The sequence below is a fragment of the Parambassis ranga genome, chromosome 6 (assembly GCF_900634625.1).
Source record: "Parambassis ranga chromosome 6, fParRan2.1, whole genome shotgun sequence".
In the NCBI taxonomy this organism is placed as follows: Eukaryota; Metazoa; Chordata; class Actinopteri; family Ambassidae; genus Parambassis; species Parambassis ranga.
Window position 1 is genome coordinate 2,820,220 of NC_041027.1, and position 25,147 is coordinate 2,845,366.

Here is a 25,147-nt window from a genome sequence, read left to right on the forward strand (position 1 = left end):
ATAGATTTTCCCTGCTGTGCACACTGCACACCACCTCTATCTCTGCCTAACTCGTTATGTGTAGCAAACATCTGGTTTAATACACTCAGCACTGCTTGTTTCAGCACTGACAGACAGGTGGCGCCTTTGCACGCATGAATAAGCAGAAGCGATGTTTTGCAGTGTCACAGACAAGACACCACAGACCTGATTTTAAATCCTATATCCTTAAGCTAAATAATGCTATTTTTCTGCCGCTGTGTGCTGGTCACAGCGCTGAAGAGGACACTATAATAATATTTACTTTGTATGCTGCAGCTGCCTCCCAGGAGAAAGGGGGTTCAGCATCTCTCAGCCTCCGCCCGCCTCTGTGGCTCTGCCTCCGTCCAAAAGGAGAGCAAGAGAGAGAGAGAGAGAGGGGAACGCAGACCGACAGGGGGACAGATAAGAGAAACAGCAAGAGAGGGGCGATGGCCGCTGGTGGAGGATGCGGGGAATCGGTGGATCAGTACCGGGCCGAGGTGGAGAGGCTCACGCAGGAACTGGCCGAGGCGAACCGGGAGAAGATCCGCGCGGCAGAGTGCGGTCTGGTGGTTCTGGAGGAGAACCAGGCGCTGAAGCAGAAGTATGCAGAGCTGGAGACCGACCAAGAGGCTCTTAGGAAGGAGTTGGAGCAATTACAGGAGGTAAGACGTTACCCTGCTGCTGTTTGGGAGTGCTGCTGGGAGGGAAAGGCACTGCAGTCAGGTGTGTGGGACCAGCTGCGTCCACCTCCTTCTTGCCCGCGAGTGATGTCTTGTTGATCGGAGCAATATGCTGCGAGTTATCACAGTGTCTGCACTGCGAACTCAGGATTCTGCAAGCATAGCCTACGATAACAATCCACTGCACCTCCCACACCGGTGTTTCTCATTGTTTCATGAGTCCTTTCCTTCCAGGGACAGTCATTACTTTCAGGCAACTCTGCTGGGAGCCCTTTGGTGTTTGGCCAAGATATCTTTTTTTCTCAAGAATCCCACAGTAATTGTATCTTCAGGAGGAGTTGTTCACTACAATTTGTGTTGTGGCCCAGTAGTGTAGTGATTGTAAACAACCAGAAGTATTTCATCCAGACATATGTGAATTTCTTCCTGTGTCAAAGTGTCACAGTGGTCTTGAGTTAGACAAAAAGAGGAGGAAGCTGTGGGAACCTGGATAATGAATGCTGGGTGTGCTTATATATATCCACTCATTAATGCATATATGCATATAGCAACAAGAGGCAGGTGCTGACAGGGCTTCACATTTCAAGGTCGTTTATGGTGATGCTCAGGTGTATTGGTGGAGCTGAAGGCTGGCTACATAGTGCATGAGTATTTGTGAGAGAGTGATGGGTCTGATAGAAGTCATTGGATGCACTGGATACTTCTATTTAATTCAACTAAAGTAAATCATCTTAGCATTATAGCAGGCGGCGGAAATGCATCTTAATGCTATTTTCACCTATATTAAACCAGAAAAGCAAAAACAGACAGTGACTCGCTAAACAAATCATCACACGAAGGGCACATTTCCAACCAATTTTCAGAAATAACAGATGTTGCTAGGAGCTGGCTGTCAGGCTGATTTGTGCCAAAAGTCCACAGGCCTCAGGAGGATGGCTGCTAAAACTTAACTTTGTCCCAGATTTTCAGCCAGGAACCTGGGCTTCATGTGGCTGTTTCTTTGTTTTGTTAGCAAATGTGACATGAAGGTTCAGGCATTAAATCTACTTAGGTTAGGGTGTGAATAAGATTAGCAAAAAATTACTAAAATTGTAAAGTAAATGATTGACTAGTATAGAATGGAAATGGACCTTTCACAACATAGGCACATTGTGTGAGCTTACATTGTCCCATCTTTCTTTACCACTTTCTGCTTCCATGTCCAGTCTTGAATAAGACAAATAAAACATTTGAAATTCACTATGTAGATACTTTTTTCTCTAAATATCCTAGTTATCACAATAACATTATCATTAATTCTTTTATCCAAGATAAGCCATAAATTGTATTATAATAGTCTTTGTTTGGTATTTTCTCTGTACCTAACTCCTTCATTTAAAACAGCACATTGATGCTACAATACTGTTTTAAGTATCAATGAATTCCATCAGTGGCCATTCTTGCACAAGTTGGCTCACCAAATAAAGGCAAATAAAAAAATCATGATAGGATGACATGCCCAGCTGCCACGGCATGTCAGGCGGCACTCACCATGTACATTATACATGCTGTGGGTATATATATTCCCTCTGCCCTTTTATTCCACTCCCGAGCCTAACATGTTGTTTTGACTTGCATGCAGAATCGGAGAGAAATTTGTGCACATGACAGTTAAGCTGAAGAGACAGCCTCATAATAGCCAGTAGCACCACGCTGTCCCTCTGATATCTCACACATATGGATTATTGGAAGATGGCTGATGTGCTGGAGAAAATGATAAGACGGAGACGACAAAGGAGCTGTTGAAGATGTTGGCCGATGAGGAGAGGGAAAGGATGGCAGAAACAGGAAGAAGAGCAAACATACTGCTGTAGCTATATTATAATGATCCTTAAATCAATTGCTCATCATCTTGTTTAATAAAAGCAAGTTATAAAGTGTGGGCAGTAAATTTTTGGCACTCAGAGAACACATCAGCTATAAGAAGCACAGCTCTTTGTGTGACCTGTCATCTCTTCACATCTGCAGCACTGTCTGTCTGAACCCCAGCCAGACAGACAGAGAAAACACTTTCCATACTTATTACCTCCACAGTGAAACACCTCCTATGAATATGAAACCACATGACAGAGTGCCACTCTGCCACAAAAAATAACACCACCATCCATTCTCCCTGCACTCAGGAGAGGTGCATTATAAAATGGCAGGGAAAGTGCAGATTAAAGCGAAGCAGCTTGTGGAATAATTTCTATGGAATCATTTATAATAATTTATATGGGATAACTCATAATTGTGAAAGAGGCCATGAAGAATTCATTATTGAATCTGCACATAAGTTAATTGACTTGTCATCTGTACACATACGACACAGAGTGTGTACCGCTGTGAGTGTTCCCATGTCGGCCTTGCCAGATTTGCATGCTGTGGTTGCGTGTGTTCAGTGGTCACACATATGTCATACATGCTCTGGTCCTTTGCCCTCAGCACAGGTTCCAGCTGGTGGAGAGCAGCTCACAAAATACATAGGCAAGACATGTATGCCTCAGCAGCTGTAACACTGTAATAATTTGGTCTTGTGGTCTGGTTACGTTTAAAACAAGCCATAAAAAAAACACAGACCAACAACTCTTAGCAAATCCAGCAATAAAAATAATCGCTATTATTATGTTTTAATGATCTAATGCAGGCCATCATATCAATGTTTCCCTGTGTCTTCTTCAGAAACAGCTGCATGCTTTTTGTCTGCAGGGCCTGACCACAAATAGCATGCTGAGAGTGTGTTGGGATGCTGGAAGCAGGAAGTGTTTTCTTCCTTTGTAGTGTCCTCTCTGCACCTATACATTTTCCCTTCACTCGCCCAGTTATACTCTCTGCCTCTTGGCCCAATCACTCTCTCATTGCTCTCAGTGTGGAGCCACTGTATATCTCTGGATAGCTGCCTAAGCAGTGACGGAGACACCCCTAGCCCCGTAGTCCTGGCTTGTTAGTTCTGTTTCTGGGCAGATCAACCTCAGACAGGACAAAGTAAGAGGCAGGAAGGAAAAAGGAGGATGCCATCACTGCAGGGCAGGAAGATGGAGGATGTTACGGTCTGAGCAGTGTGTTCTTATGGCTTTAGACTGTTGATCATAGCTTTAATCATGAACTCCTGATTTCTCTGTACTCACTCATTTGGAGGGTAATTGCTTGAGTCTTCCAGACATTAAAAAATCCAGCTTTGAAAAGATGTGTGGAGTGAAAAATAGTCATATCAAGCACCTCGTGTTTTAGCACTTTGAAGTAGAGGCGGGCTGAAAAATTGGCATTTGTGATAGGCTGAGAACAGACACTTCACAGGTCAGTTCTGTTCTCAGCGCTGCAGGCTGAAAAAAATGCCAACTGAGATGTGCATCAAATTCTTTACATGATAACTTCAAATACCAAAAAAGAAAGACTCAGTCATGATTCATCAGGTCAGCATGAAATCATCTTTTGTGTGTGTGTGTGCTGTGCACCATTTCTCTCTGCAACACTTGCACCAGTGGAAAGGTTGCAGACAGCGATGTGTTTCATGTTCCTGAAACCTCCGTCCAAAAATAACAGTATTAATGCTTCTTTTATCTTATGTTACAGGAGAAGTTTGACATTTGGGTAAAGTGATATGTAATGTTATTTTAAGCTGGTTATTGAGTAGTTAGTGAAAAACAGTTTGCTATTACGCTTTCTTTAAAGTCTTACCTTTCAGTCCTTGCCAAATTTAGTCGTGTCTATATTTGTAAATTTTGTGTGTAATTTTTGTTATTAAATGGCAGAGCAAAAGAGATGCGCAGCCTCATGCCTAATATACACAGTGCATAAAAATATTTATTGGTGTACACCAGTGTAACACATAAAATCAGGTTGGGTGATGTGAAGATAAAGTTTTAAAAATGAGTTGAACCTTGTTTGAGTCTTTTTTTTTTGGCCTTTTTGCAATCATCATTGTCAAAGTGTCAGGTCTATATAGTTGCTCATTTTTCCCAAATGCTAGCTGTTAGGCTAAAAATAGCCTACCCACAACCTACCCACCTGTACTGCAAATGATTGATTATCCATCAGTCCATTACTCCTGGGATTTGGTCCCTTGTCCCTATCTGCATATATGTCAAGTTAATATCATGCCACTTCTCAGTCATCAGGGACTATAGGGCTGTGAAACTGTTGCCTCAATAAGAATAAATTACGGGGCATTGTGAAGGACCTCTGGAAAGTCACAGTGTTTCTCGCACCTTCTGTGAAGTACACAACAACAATATATTAGAAGTGAAGAGCAAAATGTTGCTGCATCTCTCATGTGAAGCATTACCCTGCTGTGCACATCTGACCGTTCTGTTATTCCTCCCTTATGCCCCTCTTTTGCATTACTGGGGGTTCGTAAACACGGGCTGCAGGGCTCAATCAATACCTACTGAGCTGGTGTTGCCTGTTTTTCAGCTCTAAAACCATCAGCCCACCAGGCTCCTCCTCATCTTCTTCTCCTCCCCCACATTTCCCTACACCCCCCACCCAGCAGTGAAGTGGGAATTATGCATCGATTTCTCCTCTGTGTGGTGAAAATGTATCATGTCATAGCGAAGCTGCACTCCATTGTGTTGTGGAAATTGGTCCATGTTGTTGAAACACATCTCTTCACAGGATGTCTGACTGAACAGCTGTTGAGTCACCTACAAAGGATTCATAAGAGATCAAACGTCAAATGTTTTGGGTCTTTGTCTGTTGGATAGCAGTCAACCATGTATGGTGTAGCCCTGCTGACAGTGCCTGATGTTTAGATATAATATGATAGATAGATAGGATACTAAAATAAAAAGCAGGATGCACTAGACATAGGACTGTCATAAATTGTGAGCTGAAATTTGACCTGTGACCCCAGCAACAGGCTAAGGGATGCAGTTGAGCATATAGATAAGGACCTGTCTGCCCTTGTGTTTGCTCTCTGGGGTGGAACATGGCTGTGTTTATCCTGAAGGGAAGGTCACATATGAGTCACAGATCAGGGCTGCATGTGGCTTCTCTCTCTTTTCTATCTGAACCATGGGGGGTTTCACTGCGGATGTTGTGATTGAGAGCAGAGCTGGGGGGACGGCAGTGTGGAGTGGTGATGAGTGACTCCAGCCCATCGCTCAGATCTTTTTGTTGTTTTATGTTTTTATGGTTGTGTTGATTCAATGGAGAAGAGGGAAGGAAGAGACCAAGTGTGGCCTGCTTATTACATATAGAGTGATGTCTCAGCAGAATGCAAAGAGACATTAATATTTTATTGTTTTGTGTCCATCTGACCGTCTCTGAAATTCTCACATGAAAAGGCTTTATTAAGTCTGCAGAGACACTTTAGTTCTGCATAGTTTTTTTTTTCAGAAGGCTCCTTTCTGCTGCAGTGAAATATAGTAGGACCAGGACTCCCCTGTCTGCAGGCTGTTTTATTGATTACTCGTCTACTTTAGCTGTGTGTGCTGCAATTTTGAAAGCATAGCAAAAAAAAAAAACACCCATCCTCTCTCACTTTTAAAACCCAAAGATACTCCTTTTGTTTATTTTAGGGCTACACTGTTGTTTAAATTTTTTTTGTCATTATCAAATATTCTGACAGTTAGCATTACTGACTGCAGTAATGGTGCTGTGGTTTTGTCCAGACAAAGCAATTTAGTTTCACTGACTGCACAGTTCATGCTTATCATCCCTGCATGCCAGAGAAAAAGAAAGAGAAGCCTCCTATCTAGATGACCAGAGGCCATTATGTCCAGCAAAGGGCGCTTGAGAACGAGCATAATCCCACCCATTCTCTCTCTCTCTCTCCCCATACACACTGGTATGCATGAGCACACGCACACCCAAATATACACACACACATGCAGTGGTTATGTGAAAGGGGTCAGAGATCTGTCTTTGCCACATCTACTCTTGCAGGAGATGTATAGGGTTAGACAGGCATTAAATCATCCCATACTTAACCTATTTAATTAACCCTATCATTTGTTACAAGGGGCTGATTTGAAGTTAGATGACTGTAACACTGATACAGTGTTGTTACAGTGTGTCTGTGTGCAGCAAAATGATGTTTCTCATGATTTCTCATCATAAAAAACGTAAATAAAAGTGACCATGGTCCAGTCAGTCAGAGAAATTCCATTCTCCAAAATATTTATAGTGCTTAATTTGAGGGTAAATTTTTTGGGTCTTGTCTGGAAGTACATGTCAAATGTTTTTAAATGTAAGCAGGTAGATTTCTCCTATTATTAGCTCTAGTACAGCTGTAAATGTAAAGCTGTAAATGTAAAATGCAAAACTACCAATAGTAATTGTTGCATTTTTCTGATATGGATGTCAAGGTTTCCAATAGGATTGTGGAAGAAAAGATATCCAGGCCTTCCTGTCTCCAGTAAGTTTCAGCAGGGAGATAGTGTATAATCCTTATGCCCTTACACTGGGCTGTGTCCGGGACCTTGGCACCGCTGGGTGTGCTGGAGCAGTGGATCTCCTCTGATCCTGTTCTAGAAAGTAATCCTCACCTCAACCACTTTTATAGGTGATATTTTTTTCATCCATTACCCAGATTTCACTTTGACTTTAGGTTAAGAGTTAAGACATACAGTAGGTTGACTGCTAAGCTACCTTTTCACAAATAATAAATAAATAAACGTGAAATGACTGCATCGCTGCAGAGGTCTCTTCTACCCTTGTAAACAAGACCCAGAGATACTTAATTTATCCATCTGAGACAGCTTCTTCTCACCTAAATCTTTCTGGAGAAGACCTGTAGTCTCATATGTGGAGGTGAATTACAGCCAAACTATGCTCCACTACGAACAATGCAAGCAAGCCGTTCCAGTGTTGCCAGAAGGGCAGAGTCTGCTGGACGCCTTCCTCAACATGCCTCCTCAGTGTCTTAAAATCTTGTCTGTTAAAATCACAAACTGCATCCCTGAGATGTTGAATCACCTCAACTAGGAAAATATGATTGGCATTTAATTCATTTGAAATATACAGCTGCTGACCTTTACTGCTAAAGTTAATGAGCAGAATTCATATATTCAGAAAAAACAGTGCAGAATAATCAAACATCCAAAAACACGTCTGCTGAAGTGCTGTGTTGCTGTCATTATCAGCAGCTTTTTAGAAGGTTTCCCACAGGTCTGCGGGCTTGGCATGGAGACTCTCCGTTGGCTGCACAAAAGCACTGAGTCACCCAGAGGTCCCATGTGTCAATACCAAGAGAGTCACTGTGTGCAGGCTAACCTCTCTATTGTAGTCAGTGTCTTTCTGTCCTCTTTATATCAGGCAAGATCCACTGCAGAGAGACAGAGACTATTTTATCAGTTGAATCTGCTCTCTCTCTCTCTCGCTCTCTCGTGCCTCTGGCTGCCTGTCTGGGTGTGTCTGCTGGCAATAATACAGAATATCAATCAGCCTGTAAGTTTCCAGACACCTTTATTTTTTCTCAACATTATTATCCTCTGCACATTCTTCACTTTTTTGCTTTTTGCCTCTACAAACTTATTAGGTCAAAAAAAAGAATCACAGTCGGATGGTGCTGTGTAGCACAGAGGAGACAGAATGGGTCGATCTCCGCACTCCCTGCATTAGTGCTCTAATTCTTCTTCACCCCAGGCAAGTTCCTGAACTCTCAACCCATAAGTACTTCAACTATTCAATGATTCTGATGCAGGTAGAAGTTATGAAAAATATTAGACTGGAATATTTCACAGGGGAAAGACAGATGAGTTGCATTTTCTAATAAGCATTGAATTATCTATTTGTGATTTGTGTCTGTGAACTCGCTGTCTGTGCAGCACTCTGTGTTTATTAGGTTCTTTCCAGAGGGATAGGATTTGTCTGGGACACAGCCCTCCCTCACACACACCTGCACACACAAACACACGCACATATTCACACATGACATATCCCATCTGGGCTGCAGTGTCGTAAGACTGGAACACTGACAGTGTTTCATTTTACAGATGGCATTTTTTTGGGCAATCATTTTTCTCTTTAAATGAATGACAGGGGTCAGCAGTGAAGTGCTGTATGAGAGGCCCTGTAGCCATGTGTATTTTTAAATATGTGCTTGTGTGGCAGGAATGGCTAAAAGTTCTGCTGTGTGTGTGTAGTGTGTGTGTGTTTTAGTGCTTGACTAGCTCAGGATCTCCTGCAGGGCACATTACCAACCAAAGAGAGTGACACAGTTACAGCTGGTGGAGTCTGTGCAGTTTGTCAGTCCTCTGATGGGGGTTTCTTCCTGTCGACTGGTCCACTGTTTAGTTTCATGCTGTGCAGAGCTTAGCTTCCTAAATTCGCAGACAATAAGGATGGATTTGTTGAGAAAGGATTTTAAACAAAAACTCATTTGGGATCTTATGCTCAGCTGCCTCTCTATCAGTCCAGTCAGTCAGACAAAGACTGAGGACACATAAGTGATAGACATTCTGGGACAGAATCCAAGCATCGTTTTTTATCAGGAGCAGCCAAATTGAATCACTTGAACAAGCCTTTTTACCAAACACAGCCTGTTCCCTGGCAGACCTCTCAGCTTCACAGAGCATTGACTGGGCACATTGTGTTGGTGACCAAGCAGCAGATGTCACACTATTGTGTATTTCTGGTAAAGGGCATGGACTTCACTATGAACCACATTAAGACAGCTGCATTATATATTTCTTTTACCCTGTGTCAGCATAATAACATGTTATCAGAAGAATTAATAGGCTTCACTGCATTAAATAGGATTTCAGTGAGTAGGAAGAGAAAGCAGGGCCATCCATCCTCCTTACTATCTGTGTAATGTTAATAACATGCTAGCTTAATGTTCGTGGATGGTTATTCAGCACTATGCCAAAATGGGAAATTAAACTAAAGGGTTTAAATTGTGCAGTGGAGCATGCCTGGGCAGTCCACATTACAAAAACAAACTATTAACATCCCTCTTGACTTCTGTGGCCTAAAGCACACAAACATACATTTAAAGGAATGGTTGTAGCCTACTGTTCAAATGGATTTTTAAATAATGCAATTACTCTCTGTGTTTTTCTTCTATGTGACCTCCATTCTTGCTGGGCTATGATTACCCAGCTTCCCCTCACTTGTGGAAATGTGCTTGTGTGTCCTTATAGATGACAGATCTCTTGACTTGGCACTTTTCCCCATGGCTGAGAAGCACATGGGGATGTTTCTGCGTCCTTGTTAAAGGACAAAATATAGCAGGGCTGTGTTTATCATAAACTCTCTTCAGCGCCTCATCATGAAAATGGCATCCGAGGATATCTGTGGGAGATGTAGTGTTATAAACAGAATATAAATTTTGTTTTTTCACTAAGCAGTATTCCCATTGTTTAAAAGGCACACAACTTTACACATAAAAGGTTAGTTGCTGATCATGAAAAGCAATTTTTGTCCAATATTGGCCATTATTATTTATATACTGAGTTTAAGCTAGTGGACATACTTAAGAATCCTCCATACTGTTTTAATGCAGTTAGTACATGGCATGTTGGTATAAAGTAACATGATGTATTACAATAACATAAAGCAGACACAGAAATAACATTGGAATAATTTTGGAACTTAGACTTAAATAAGTTATAATAATAAAGTAGACGCTGATTTCTTTTCCTTGCTGCTGTGCTGTTTACCTCTGTACAGTCTTTGTCAGAAGTGAATCAGGAAACATTCCTGTGTTTGTGTTATGACTTCAGGATGACACATCGCATGCAGCTGCTAACTTGTGTCTTTTTTCATTTGCTTTTTTCTTGATGCTCTTGTGATTATTTATAAGGTTCTGACGCAGTGTTTTTGTTTCAACAAATGAATTATTTGGCAAGCTGTCAAACACTTGTAACAGTGTTTTTATGCATGAATAGTGAAAGCTGCCATCCTGCATCATACTTCTTCTCTCTTTTCTCTCTTTATCCATCAACAGTATCAGTCTTTTGCCATCTTATTGCTCTCTCTCTGTCTTACACAGACACACACATATACACACAGTGATCATGATGCCAACAGCTGTGTAGCTTCTCAGCTGCAGCCCTACATGTCTCTCTCCATGGTACTGAAATCCCTGATGTTGTTGGCTGGGCCGACCATCTGGACAGGACACAGCAATGTGTGTCTCTTTCTCTGTGTGTTTCTGTTAGTGTGTACGTCATTCATAAGAATTTTCCTTCTTATGAGTGAACTAATACCATGATTTCTGCTTCCTCATAACATTTTTGCAGTAGTAAAGATTAGAGCTCAACAAGCTGCTGCTTCGATGGATGTTTCAGTGATCATTCCTATAGCTGCCTGTTCAAACACAATGTTCATGATACAATTTAAATCCTTACTTTATTTTTTCCTTTTCCTGTCACTGTGATTAATAAAATATTGGCTCATCTAATTAAAATCCTCTTTAATTAGAACTTAAATACATAATTAAATCTTTAAATTGTTCCATTTTTATCCATAATTCTGAACTGCTTATCCTAAGTGTTGCTTTCTGACCTTAAATTTTAATTAGAGTCTATATCCCTTGCTCACTTTGCATCACTTTCTATAAATAAACATGTTACAGTCTGCTGAGGTTCGGTGGAGATTAATTGCTGATGCAGAAATAGTCGCTCTTCTCTCCTCCTGCCTGTAGAAATAGCCTTGCTGTACACACACAATTATACACCCAGAGGACCTCCCCTGACTCCTCATTAGGGACTGCAACAGACAGGGAAGGATTTCAGGGTTACACACACCCCTCCTCTCAGAGTGGTGCAGCGTTGGGTTTGTACCCCTCTTTCAGTGGCCTCAGGGATGAATATCTATAGCAGCAGGCTCTATTGTCAGGACTTCAACCAGTCAAGGCAGAGGAGCCTCAAGACTGAATATGTTATGTGGTTTTCCGTACACAGATCCAAACAGGCTGCCTGTGAGTGACTCCATATTAAAATCCTTGAGGAAATGGTATTAAACTTTAATCTTGTCATCTGTTCCTCATATGTTAGGGTGCCAATTAGGACACAGATAAAGTGTCAGTGCAGATACATCATACATAACTAGCATCAAAAATATAGTGCTGTCAAAGTACCATATTTAGCCTAACAGACGATATGCATGTGCAACAGGACGGCCAGAGCACACTGTGGCCCTTTATGTGTAAACACTGATTTTCTTTAAGATGATGAGTAGCACACAGATGGAGCAGAAGGACTCGGAAGAGCCCATGATGGAGGGTTGTTATGAAACCATCTGCACCCTTGTTGTGCATCCACCGATTCTCCTTGGATGAGTAGCTGCTGAATCACTGCCCATAAATGGGGCAGTCTGTCTGTCTGTGTCTGAGTGTTTGCTACAGTGCAGCTCTGCCTGTCAGCCAGTGGGCCTGTTGAATTTGGTTCAATTAAGAACAGAATGTGTCAGATGAGTTAGATTAGAAGATTGTTACCACTTCTGTATTTGTCCAGGAAGCAGCCTGTTAAATATGAGCAGTAGACAGGAGCCCAGGAACACTTTGACTCAAGGATGAACTTGAAGTTGTGATGTTCTGCCTCACTTTCATTTGTTCTGTGAGCCAGCAGCTGAATACGTAGGTTATAGTGTGTTATAAAAAAAAAACAAAAACCAAAAAAAAATCAAATCTTTTTTTGCTTCCTACAATCTGCCTGGTAACCTCATCAAACTCAAATTATATTTTTTTTCAGCTGTTTCCGCCTTAGTCCAGCTTTTTTGCTAAACTGGCTGCTAACAGGAGCTCAGTAGCTTACAGACAATGCTGTTTTGTAGAATGTTTTGTCTCCAGGCAGATTTTCCTTCCAGTAGAAGGCTCAGCTGTTGCTCTGACCATTGACAGCTTCTTCATCTGAGGCGAGAATGTGAGCTCATTCAGTCACACTGTGCCCAGAATTAATCAGCTGTTTTGTTCCAGTGGCCGTTCCTCTTTATCATTCACTACAATCACACTGTGCCTCCCTGGAGAGCGGGAGAGGGCAGCAGGGCAAAAGAGTGTAAAAGAGTGAGAAACAAAAGAGATGTATAGAGACAGACTGGGAGGAAAAACAAAAAAGAATCATAATACAGTTTTTCAGCCATTTTAGAAAGTCCTTGAGGACAGTTTTGTGGTTGGTGGCTAATTATACTGTACTGCAGTGAATATTTCTTGCACTTATTCATGTGCTAACTGTCATATTTGTTATTCAAAAGCATAATAAAAGGGTCTATTGATTTTCTGAGAATGAGTGTAGATGAAAAGTGTGGGCTTGGATTGATAAAATGGAAAAGTCCTTCATTGTTTTCTAAATGCAATTGCGACCATTATTATTTTGTGTGTATGAGCTCATCATCATATATACATCATATATATATATATATATATATATATATATATATATATATATATATATATATATATATATATATATATATATATATATGGTGTGTGTATATATATATATATATATATATATATATATATATATGGTGTGTGTATATATATATATATATATATATATATATATATATATATATATATATATATATATATATACTCATTTATTTTAGTTCCATTTAGTGGCTAAACATCCATAAAAGCTCTTTTCATTGAGGTCTTTTCCGAGATGTCTGCTAAAACACATCCAAATTACTGTATAATAATTTCTCCATGCCTGACAGCATGCTGCTCACTTAACCTGTTAGCTCATGAATCAAAATGACAACAGCTCCACTCTGGGCTCATTCCCAGATCCTTCCCAAATGTTTGTACCTTATAAATGATTCAAAGAAAGTTGTTAGTAGGCTGAGGTGGGAGGCCTGTGTGTGAATTATTTATACATCTAGCCCAAAATATATTGCTCCCCTATCATTTAGGCTGCATGGTCAATTTGGTAAGGACTTTGATAACTATACATGCTGTATTGTTTACATTTGCGTTTGCATTGCACTCGTAAACCATAAAACATTTTTCAGATGTAGGATTATTGATCCATTGTCTCACACACTGACTACTGCAGGCACCAACCCCATTTTTCCTGCTGATATGTGGAGGAAGGTAAAAGATGGCTCATAGTATATCAAACCACCGAAGCAGCTGCTGCATGGATGTCAGAGTGTGAAGTTACCAGGCATAAAATTCTGCAGGAAATAACTTCTGGCCTATGCAGACCTGTGATACACTAGGCCCATAGGAGTTGGTCTGTTCTTTCTTGTTGATGCTGCTTTGATTTTCTCAATCAAGCCTCAGCTCCTTCATCATGACAAGTCAGCTCTCAGTGCCGTGAAAACCTGTGTCAGGAAAATGGGAACACTGTGTCTATTGATCACAATGAAACATCACCCCCAGACAGACAGGCAGGTATCCTTGAGGGGCACCCTCTGCAAGTGTGCTTTGTCCTATCAGCAGTCCAAAAGTACAGCAGGAGTACACCTAACGGGCATAACTATGAATCAGGGCAGTGGCTGCAATATCCCTCACATGGATTAAGGTGGTCAAAATGTTCATTTTTGCTTTACAAAAGTACTGATTGTGCTTTCCATCTTCTCTTTATTACTTCTCCAGGCATTCGGCCAGGCCTACAACACCCGGCGTAAGGTTGCAGAGGATGGGGAGACCAATGAGGAGACGCTGCTGCAGGAGTCAGCCTCAAAGGAGGCCTACTACATGAGCCGCCTGCTGGAGCTGCAGACGGAGGTGACGCTGAGCCGTTCCGTGGCCTCCAATGCCCAGGCAGAGAACGAGAGACTGAACGCACTTGTCCAAGAGATACGAGAGGTGAGCATATCATTTGGTAACTAGAGATAGAAAAGAGACTAAATCTGTTTCTTTTCATTGAGTTTAAAGGAGATTATCAATCGGAGATCTATGCATTTAATAAAGGTCGAGGTCACTGTATAGATAGTACAGAGAAAACTATATACACTGTGCGTATGTGCAGGGTGTACATTCATGCAAGCATGCATGCAGCCACTGTGTTGGGCAGTGCGGGAGTTCGAGCTGGGGTCAGACACAGCGGCCACGACCCCATTGTGGGGGCCAAATCCGGCACTAAGCTGGGGAATAAGTAAAATGTCCTGAGCTCTGCACATGTGTAGGGATAGAGGGAGCAGCACTACACCCACAGCACACACCTTTTCATTCACTAAATTGATCAGGCAGTAGTGTGGGGTTGTTGTTACTCTGTATGTGTTAGGGTCTGATTTCCAATACAGCCATAAATACACAGCAGCTCCATAAATGAGGATGTTATAACATGATGTAGCATACAGGACTAAACCTATATCTCAATTAGGAAGCTAATTATCTGACAAGCTTCCACACACAAATGTCACCCATAATTATAGCTCTCCATTAACATTGTTTATAAAAAGCCTCTCTTTGAAATCCTCATTTCCACACGAGGATTAATGAGGAGGAGGGGTCCTTTGATCGTAAGCTGCAGGTGTTGCAGCCGCACTGGGGGGCTTCATTTGGCACAGGTCACAGCTAATCAAAGGGTTTTTACAGATGCTGTGAACAGATTTCAAGAAAGAGAGAGTTAAAAAGGTTGTGTCTGGTAAAACACAGAAGTGGAAAAGATAAATATCATGAAAAGTATGTAAAAACTAAGTTTACACCAATCCTGGGATGCTGGCTGGTGCATCACTCAAAGTACACTATATAATAATTAGTGGACAATATATATAATCCTTATTCTGTGTCATGTTTATTCTCAAGAACTGGACAGGCATGATGGATGAATACCACATTGGTGGGATTCTTCTTTGGTTACTATCGTATCATGAATCTGTCGGATAGCTTTCACAGTCATGCTCTCTGCTGTGAACTCAGGGTCAGGGGATTGGTTGGTGTCCTGTGGCTGGCTCAGTGCCAGTGTTGTGTGCCGCACTGTCCCTGACCCCTGGCTGCTGTAGTCCCCCGATTGGCTGGCTTACTATTGAGCCTTACTGATGGATAATTGGCCTCTAATCCTGTGCACTTCATACTCTGCTCAGTTTAATTCCCTTCATGAACAGTAATACACTATTCAGAAATGTGTTTTTGTGTTTGATTTGCTATAGCTTCACATGTCAGTGCTGATGTACAAGCGGCCATGCTGTTAGCCTCAAGCTTATAGGAACTGCTGTCAGCCACAGTACAAGCCAAGACATGTAAACAATGTATCAGTGGCCTTTAGTTATAGGCCAGTTCTAAAAGCAACCATATAGTCTCTACAAGCGAATTATACACACACACACGTGCAGGCGTTTTTGCGGTGTGATATGTATCTTGGGTCTATAAGTCTCCCTCCTGCCTGGGTGTTACCACACACTCCTCACACTGTCTCTGGGTCAGCAGTTCTGCCATATGCACAGAGAGCTGCAGGGGGTTGCAGACAGCTCTGCAGCAAGAAGTACACACATGCGCACACAAATGCGCAATATTTGGTAGGCTATGCTTCAAGTGAGTGCTCTGCACAGAAGTGGCGATGTACTGTACACATTTGTGCAAAGATAAGAACACCTTCCTCACCTCACTTGGAAATGATGCATGGTTAATCTTAGGAGTATGTTTTATATGTAGTTTGCAGACTAAATGTATACATTTCTTCATATTTATCACCACTAAAACCAGTAGCCCACCTTAACAGGAACCTTTTAAGCTGTTTTTCTAATTTTGCTGAAGTCTCAAAATATTCTGGGATGCAAAGTAACTCCTACTGCACATAGATTTATGACTTTTGTGGTTGCTGCTACTCTCCTATCGAATATTTATCTGATCAAGCATATGCTCGAGTTTCTGTCCGTGCACCGCAGGTTATCTGAACTAATCTGTTCAGGAGCGTCAGGGTGCTGACTCACTGCATATAACACAATACAATTGTTCCATAAGCAGACATATGTACTATAATATATTAGGTAAGCTTTACGAGGATGTGCATGTCATACAATCTTAAACTGATGGAACAGTATATGTCTTTAATTCCCCCTCCTCTCTTTTTATTTCTGCAGAACAATAACATGCTGGAACTACAGCGGAACAGGATGAGGGAGGAGATCAAGGAGTACAAGTTCAGAGAGACCCGTCTGCTTCAGGATTACACTGAGCTGGAGGAGGAGAACATCACTCTCCAGAAGCTGGTGTCTACACTTAAGCAGAGCCAGGTTAGAAACAATAGTGATGATTTTGCACATTATTGCACCATTTCTTTCATCCAATATTATTTCACACACACAAGCAATGTATACACCATCTTAGTAATAATCTAAACATGATATTATACAGTATCTTATCATACTAAATAAATGTGGTTATCAATAAAGTGATAAATCATATACCGGTAATTAAATTGAGTCTCCTCTGTTTCCCCTAAGGTGGAGTATGAAGGATTGAAACATGAAATTAAGGTGCTTGAGGAGGAGACCGTACTTCTTAACAGCCAGCTGGAAGACGCGCTGCGCTTAAAGGATATCTCTGAGGGCCAGTTAGAAGAAGCTCTGGATTCCCTCAAGAATGAGCGTGAGCAGAAGAACAATCTGAGAAAAGAACTAGCCCATCACATCAGCCTGAGTGACAGCGTCTACGGAGCAGGGGCCCATCTGGCTCTCACCGTCACTGGAGTTGAGGGCCTCAAGTTCCCCGAAGAGACCAATGGAACACACGGCACCAACGGCAGCACCATCCCTGCTGCTAATGGCAACAACGAAGACAGCAACCGCTGCAATGGTCACCTCCACACAGGCACCGGGTTAGCTAAGATGAATGGGGACTACAGACCAGGCCGGAAAGGAGAAGGCCTGCACCCAGTGCCGGACCTGTTCAGTGAGCTCAACCTGTCAGAGATGCAGAAGCTCAAACAGCAGCTCCTACAGGTGGGTCATACAAAATGTTATTTTACTAAAAGTAAAAGTAGCTACTGAAATAACATTACTTTGTTCAGCATTACATTCATTTTCAAGGACACCAGTGACACCACATTAACGCCACAGTGAATCTTGAAACTGCTATGACAAGGTACTGCTGAGGGCCACTATTGGCTGCACACAGCAGTTTAGAAGCAAGCTCAATTGATCTGCTTTCTACACATATATCCGTTTTTAGTACAGAGACTCTGAAAGCTCTCCTGTGCACAAGATTCTCTTTCTGCTTTTATTTTAGAGGTACAGTGGCAGTCCATATAAACACACACTATGGAATTAATTGTGACTTTATCCTTTTATACAAATGTTGTATTCTTTTGAACACTAAATTACACTTAAGAAAAGGTACACAATTCTGTATGGTTACATACAGTGTCAGTGAAACTGAAGTCGGGTAGATCAGATTAGTACTTAAATCAAATTAAGTCATTACTGTGCATTTTTCCTCGAGGTGGGCTCCAGTGGGAAATAGAAAATTAGATTAGTGGCTGCTTTATTACTGATGTGCCTTTCTCCGTAAACCCAATTACTCACTAATCAGTTTTCTCTTTCAGGTTGATTAGTCTGAGGAAGATGTAAAACACCGCCAGCAGCTTATAACTGCTAAATGAATTTAGTAAAAATCCATTTTAATATGTGATTATAGACACTGTTAAGGAATGTTCATTGTTTCATTTTAGGCACATATTATCATAACAAAATGTGATTTTTAAGTTATTGTTTGTTTTTTTCTGGGGTTGTTCAGAGTTCAATCAAGCACAGGCAGCTCACTCTCCTGCAAGGACCCAGAATTATATGTCGTTGTTCAGGCAGAAAGACATTTTATAGAGGAACATTGTGAGAGTAAGCATAAAGAATGATCAAGTTATGATCATGTAAATTTGTTCAAATTGTTAAATTTAAATTTAATTTAGGCCTTCAGCAGCTGTGATCAACACAAACAATATAATGTCACATATCACATACAGTATAAAAACAGCATTATTTTGCACTTCTGTCCTGCAGGTGGAACGTGAAAAAGCAGCACTGCTCATGAACCTGCAGGAGTCACAGACCCAGTTACAGCACACACAGAGGGCCCTGACCGAACAGAATGAGCGACTCCATCACCTCACGGAGTGCAGCAGCACCATAAAGCACCTCAATGGAGACAAAGAGCTCGATGACCCACAGGAGAGCGAGAAACCTGACGGAGGCTGCTTATCACCACCAGCCAACCATGATTCTGATATCAACGGGTTTGAGATCCTGGAGTGGCAGTACAAAGTTGCAGTGACGGAGGTGATCGACTTAAAAGCAGAGCTCAAAGCCTTGAAGGAGAAGTACAACCAGACAGTAGAGGGACAGGGAGACAGCCACAGCGACGACAGGGTCCAGGCACTGAGTGAACAGGTTTGTACATTTAGATTTTCATTCCATTTTCTCAGTACTTCTAGCTTCATGCAGCATGTGCTGAATGACTACTCCCTTTCAGATAACACATTTGGAGCGGAGTTGTCGTGAAAGCCGTGAAAGGGTGTGGAGCCTGGAGGCAGAGCTCCGAGCAGCCACGAGCACTGCCACAGAGAGCCAGGGCATGCTGAATACAGCACAGGATGAACTGGTAACCTTCAGCGAGGAGTTGGCTCAGCTCTACCACCATGTCTGTCTCTGCAATAATGAGACACCAAACCGAGTCATGCTGGACTACTATCGCCAGAGCCGCATCACGCGAAGCGGCAGCCTCAAAGGCTCAGATGACCCCCGGGCTTTGCTCTCACCTCGCCTGGCACGGCGCCTGGCTGCAGCATCTGCAGCCTGCTCCTCTGACTCCCCGCGCAGTCCCAATGACTCCCCATCCAAAGATGCCCATCACAGCGAGACGACATCCAACTCAGCAGACCCTCCATCCTGCCACAATAGCCCTACCCGCAACCACACCGGCTCCCCATCCATCAGCATTTCTCCTTGCCCATCTCCCATACCCTCAGATGCAGGTGGGGACCTGCGGAAGGAGCCGATGAACATCTATAACCTGAATGCCATCATAAGAGACCAGATCAAACACTTGCAGAGGGCTGTGGACCGATCGCTGCAGCTGTCAAGGCAAAGGGCTGCAGCCAGGGAGCTGGCACCAATGCTGGACAAGGACAAGGAGTCCTGCATGGAGGAGATACTCAAGCTCAAGTCCCTGCTCAGTACCAAGAGGGAGCAGATAGCCACACTTAGGCTGGTGCTCAAAGCCAATAAGCAGGTATAAAGGGATTTTCTAAATATCATTAAAGTTATACATTTTGATGAATTATGAAATTAAAACATAATCCTTTGCAGACAGCAGAAGTTGCACTTGCCAACTTGAAGAGCAAGTACGAGAATGAAAAGGCAATGGTGACAGAGACCATGATGAAGCTGAGGAATGAGCTAAAAGCTCTTAAAGAAGATGCTGCCACCTTCTCCTCTCTCAGAGCCATGTTCGCCACGAGGTGAGAGGGGAATTTGAATGAATATTGTATTGAACACTACCATGTTAAATCCGTTTATCTCTCTGCAGGTGTGATGAGTACGTTACCCAGCTGGATGAGATGCAGAGGCAGCTAGCTGCAGCAGAGGATGAGAAGAAGACGCTGAACTCCCTCTTGCGTATGGCTATCCAGCAGAAACTAGCTCTGACTCAGCGCCTGGAGGATCTTGAGTTTGACCATGAGCAGACTCACCGTGGCCGTGGGGCTAAAGTGCCCAAAATTAAAAGCAGCCCGCCCAAAGTAAGTCGCAGAAGAGCCTTCACAGATTCCGTCAGTCCTACCAGGCTCCACACCTGCTCCATCATCACCACCATGAACACCTCCCTGACCCTCCGTAGTCCTTCTGTAGAGCTAACCACCTGTCCGTCCATGTCTGTGTGGACATCAGACTCAGCTTCAGCTTTGCCTGACTCGGGTCACTCCAGTTTGTTTCTGGACACTCATGTAGATTCTGAGCGGCTCACCCTAGATCAGACGAGTCATTTATTTAAGACAAAACGGAGGTCAGCTGCATCAATCTACCAGCCAAAACCTTTATAGCCCAGCCTCAGTACCTTCGTGTACACTGTTCCCACAGATGAGGTGGGATACAGAGAGAAGGGAACACTGGTTTCCAGTGTCTCTGGGTTGAACTATATCCTCAGAACATCCTCCCAATTAATTAGTTAAACTAAAGAGAATTAATTTAACACACGTCTACAAAACTGATGTGTTCAAACAACCAAGTAAACCTGGCTGCATTATTTTTCATTTTTGATGGCTTACAGCACCTCCCTGTGGCATATTTTATGAATTACATCAAATATTTTTTTCTTTAATTTTTTTGTCATATCTAGCATTCTGTCAAAAGGCATTTGACATAATTAAAGTGAGTTATAAGGTTAATTTGTTGTTGAGAGTACCAGTCAGTCTCTGTGCCTCACCCTGCTCAGGGCGCCTCAGACTTCTCATTGGAGACAAGGAAAAAACAACTCACTCCCACTGTGGTGAATACACCATAAATGTTACAGTACCTTGCAGTGTGTCTCATACCACAAGGTGGCAATGTTTGACCACACTTTTGACCTTCTCTCTCTCCACATTCCTGCTGTCATTAATTATCTACATCAAGTAAAACACTTGTTGAACTGTTTGGATCATGGTGACCACATGCAGCAGGTGTTCTAAAAGCTGAGCAGGTTTGGATTGTTCAGTACTTGTTGCATCTCTGTCCTTTCAGTGTTTTTGCAAATCAATACAATACTAACTTGGCAAGTATTTGTCTGTAAATATGTCCATGTCTCTTGGTCTGGGCTTGAGTTTTCTACATGTAGTGCTGTTTGACTGGTCAATGTGGTCAGATGAGACTGGTTTACATTATGATGACAGTATATAGCCCAGAGTCAGACTAGTGCAGCGTTCAGTCTCTTTGTCTCTGACAATGCCTTCCCCTGTCTTGTCCACCCTGTTTTCTCTGTCCTGTTGTTTAACCCCGAGTGTCACCACTTTGTATATCTGTCTAATTTATCAGTTTCTTGTAGATTGTCAGCAGCCTGCTGCCTCAGTACCGTCACTCTCCCCACAACTAAGGCGAGGGAGAGTCTCCCTAGCCCGCAGGTAACATGATGTAGAACCTGCTCATAGAAGGCTCTCTAACATCTATCTATCTATCTATCTATCTATCTATCTATCTATCTATCTATCTATCTATCTATCTATCTATCTATCTATCTATGCTAAATAAACATACACTGCATTACTAGTTACAAACTAGTTTTTAGAGTAGCACTCCTGCATCAAGAGGATTCCTGCTGCATGCCCTCAAGTATTGATGTATGACAATAAGCATTTTATACTGCAGGAAAAATGAACACCCTGGCCATGAGAGAGATGACATTGTTTTTCACTTTGCATGTACAGTTTTGCATGGCAGTTTTGATATCAGTTTTCCTTTATACTTAAATAAAAAGTAGTCTACTTTGCAAATGCCAAACTTAAAGGTCCGATTTAGTAGCATCTAGTGGTGAGGTTGCAGATTGCAGCCAACTGAATATCCCCCCTCTTCCAGGCACGTAATGAAGAATTTATAGTGTTCGCCAGTTCAGATAAAAGAAGTGAAAGGCCCTCTGTAGAGCCAGTGTTTAGTTTGTCCTTTCCAGGTTACTGTAGAAACATGGCACACAACATGGCATGGCTCTGTAGAAACACTCTCATATAAATGACTTATAATACATATCATCCATTATGAAAATATATATTCCATTTAGGCATCCACCTAAATCCTCCTCACTGTTCCTTTAACGTTGGATCATTGTAGTTTTCACATCTGTAACTAATAACTAATATCTGTATTTAGAATTTAGAATTGATTGTGTTACACAATCCAACAAAATGGGCAATAAGGTAATACAGTCAAACAAGGTGACTGCTGACAGTCTGTTGCTGTGTTTGGTTCTGTTTCTGTGCTGTTATTTTTCTTTCCAACTTTGTTTTAATCTGTAGGAATTATCCACAGACACTTTGATACAAAAAATCTGTTTCCTAAACTCAGATGAAAAGATTGACACTCTCCACGTTTGTACATTAAATATAAAAGCAACCACTATCAGTCAGTCAGAATTGATTACAACCAGAGAAACAAAGCATGTGGTGTGGGTAATGCAACTACCAGACTAGTATTAACAGAAGATATTCAAAATGGCATGCAGTAGAGTAGGTATACTGGTGAATGAAGTTTAAAAGCTTGAAAATCTAAGGCAAAAAATATTTTTGATCAAGGCAAGCAGCAAGTAAGCCTGCAGCATTGTAGATAATCACTTACGCAACAGACTTTCTGAGTGGAACAGGCTGAGAAGGGGAGGGATTCCAGACCCATGAATGGAGAGAATGTTTGCCAAGTGAATGGGTACGGCAGGGCAAACACCTAACTCTTCACCTAACTCTTGGCATGAACGTGTTGTCCCCAGATGTCCACCTATCTTTTAAGATAACCACAACAACTTTTTGCTCTTGTCGCTTTTTATTCTTTTAACATTTTTTCTGCCTTCTGAAGCACACCTTTCTGCACCTGTGGCCATCCTTTAACTCCTATTTATTCAGTTCTTTTCTTCTATGTCTTTCCTTTCAGTCCTAAATTTGCTGCAGACCCCCAGGAACAGTGAGCAGTCCTGTCCAGCAGCAGTAGCCCTCTCTCCCCTTGCGACCCTTGTAACTGTCTGGCCCACCAACCTCACACCCTCTGGCACCTAACCTTGCAGCTCCAACCTAGACTCCCCATCTGGCCTGGGCCTGTAAGGAGTTCTGCAGAGATAGAGACACTCTGGATGGGGGCACCCACGGTAAAACTACCCCCTCACCCCAGCAGCCCAACCTGGTGCCTACTGGACTCTGTGACTACCCTGAGTGCTACACGGCCCTGCTCTGGCAGGCCTCCTGGTTACCTTGGTCATACAAGAGGAGCGGGACGCACTTATTGTCTGGAAGTGACTTCCTGTCCTTGACACAGAAACCTGAGAACTGAACTGAAGTGGAAATACCAGTGAGAATGCACTGGAGCCTTTCCTCGGATTCCAACTAGTGTTTATTTATAATTAATTTACTCTGTTATTTATTTCTGAGATATTTATTACTTCTATGTTTTTGTGGTTTTTGTGTCATTTACAATGAAAATCGAGACTGACACATTCACTTCTTTACTATGGCCATTTTAGTTCTCTTCTACAGAAAGGGAATGCAAATCAATGCTTTTTAAAACTTGTCTAACCATATTATACATTTAAAGTATTCTGTTTTGTCAGTATAATCAGAAAAACAAACCATATATGGCATTTTTACTTAGGGGCATTAGAGCCCATTGAGATTGGCATTGCAAGCAAACTAATGAGGGTAAACATTTTATTGTAAAAAGAAATGTTTTTGTGGTGGTGAGGGTGGATTTCAGCTACCTTTCTAACGTCATGGATGCTTGTGTTTTTTTACAGAGAGATTTTTTTGCATATCAAGACATTTTTATACCTATGTTTTTATTTGATTTATTTTTTTTATAGCAGACTCTGCTGATGTGTTGGTCTCATCAGAGACTAGGATAGACTAGAGGCTGAGTGGGATCAGGACTATAGAGGGGTTTTTTCTCCCTTTTGAATTGCACAAGTTTCAGTGACCATGGAGTGGACTGACCTCCTTCTTTTTAACATTAGTTGAAAAAAAAACAAAACAGAGGACTCCCCAAAGGTGTGCCTCTTAGTCTTCTTCAATTACTGTCAGTGTTGTATTCTCACCATAAAGTATTATTTCTCTTCACTGTAAGTTTCTCTTTTCATGCCTTGAATTAAAATTCAGTTTCGATATTCACTCTTATCAGATGTGCAACATGTTGTTGTTTAGCTGTCTCATGCTTCCTCCAAACAGTATGTAGTACTGTAAAAGCACAATTATGCACTACGCATTAGAGCAATACAGTAGCCCTGACTGCAACGGTTTCTGTCAACATGAATGAAACAGCAAGCAGACAAGAACGATACCACAGAAGGAGCATCCCAGACTTTCCTCATTAATAAAAAGGTTTCCCCTTACATAACTGTTTCTATTTGAAAAGTTCAATCATTCTGTAGCCATCTAGCCTCATAATGTTCTCCTCACTGCACTGAGTACTTTCACAAAACTCCAGTACATATCTAGTGTTTGTGTTACAGCATTGCTGAATGACTGGACTCTGCGTTTGTATGTACATTTGTTGGATTTGTCTTTGTTAACACTGTAAATTGTTACTTTTACAATTACAAAGTGATGACAACATTTGTGGTCCAAAAGTAGCCCCTGAACCCATGCAGGCTCATTGATGACCTTACTCTCTTGGTTTGTTTGCACATGTGGATGGAGAGATACTAATCTAATGACTGATATGAAATGGTTAAAAAAGAAGACTGCACTACAGTGGGTTTTACAGTTTCTCTGCCATTCATAACAGTGTTACATTGGTTTCACAAGTAAATAAAAGACTTGTTCTTGGATTTGTATGTGACGTGTTTGTGTTGGGTTCTCATTAGTGTAGTTAATAAACTGAAAACAAGTAACAAGTAAATAAAAGGCTTAAAATGTAATATAAAATAAATAATATTAATAATAATAAACTTTAACTAA

At 41.8% G+C, this 25,147-nt stretch overlaps 1 protein-coding gene across 3 annotated transcripts; it reads left to right on the forward strand.

Moving 5' to 3' along the window:
* Nucleotides 1–449: 449 nt before the first annotated feature.
* bicd1a (bicaudal D homolog 1a) lies at nt 450–23,676 on the forward strand. Of its 3 annotated transcripts, none has more exons than XM_028408027.1 (10): nt 450–665; nt 14,191–14,403; nt 16,620–16,772; nt 16,983–17,480; nt 18,534–18,920; nt 19,003–19,761; nt 19,839–19,990; nt 20,059–20,269; nt 21,540–21,625; nt 23,136–23,676. In XM_028408027.1, exons 1-10 carry the CDS (start codon nt 450–452, stop codon nt 23,167–23,169), a joined length of 2,709 nt encoding a protein of 902 aa, XP_028263828.1. In that variant the 3' UTR covers nt 23,170–23,676. The 3 variants fall into 3 exon arrangements, with proteins under 3 accessions (XP_028263828.1, XP_028263829.1, XP_028263827.1); XM_028408028.1 differs by having other exon boundaries at nt 21,550–21,625; XM_028408026.1 differs by lacking the exons at nt 21,540–21,625; nt 23,136–23,676 and having other exon boundaries at nt 20,059–20,674.
* The last annotated feature ends 1,471 nt before the right edge of the window (nt 23,677–25,147 follow it).

Coding starts and splice junctions, on each gene's coding strand:
- bicd1a (XM_028408026.1), top strand. CDS start 450: ATGGCCGCTGGTGGAGGATGCGGGGAATCGGTGGATCAGTACCGGGCC. Junction 14,404..16,619: donor TTGTCCAAGAGATACGAGAG/GTGAGCATATCA, acceptor TTATTTCTGCAG/AACAATAACATGCTGGAACT. Junction 19,991..20,058: donor AGAGCCATGTTCGCCACGAG/GTGAGAGGGGAA, acceptor ATCTCTCTGCAG/GTGTGATGAGTACGTTACCC.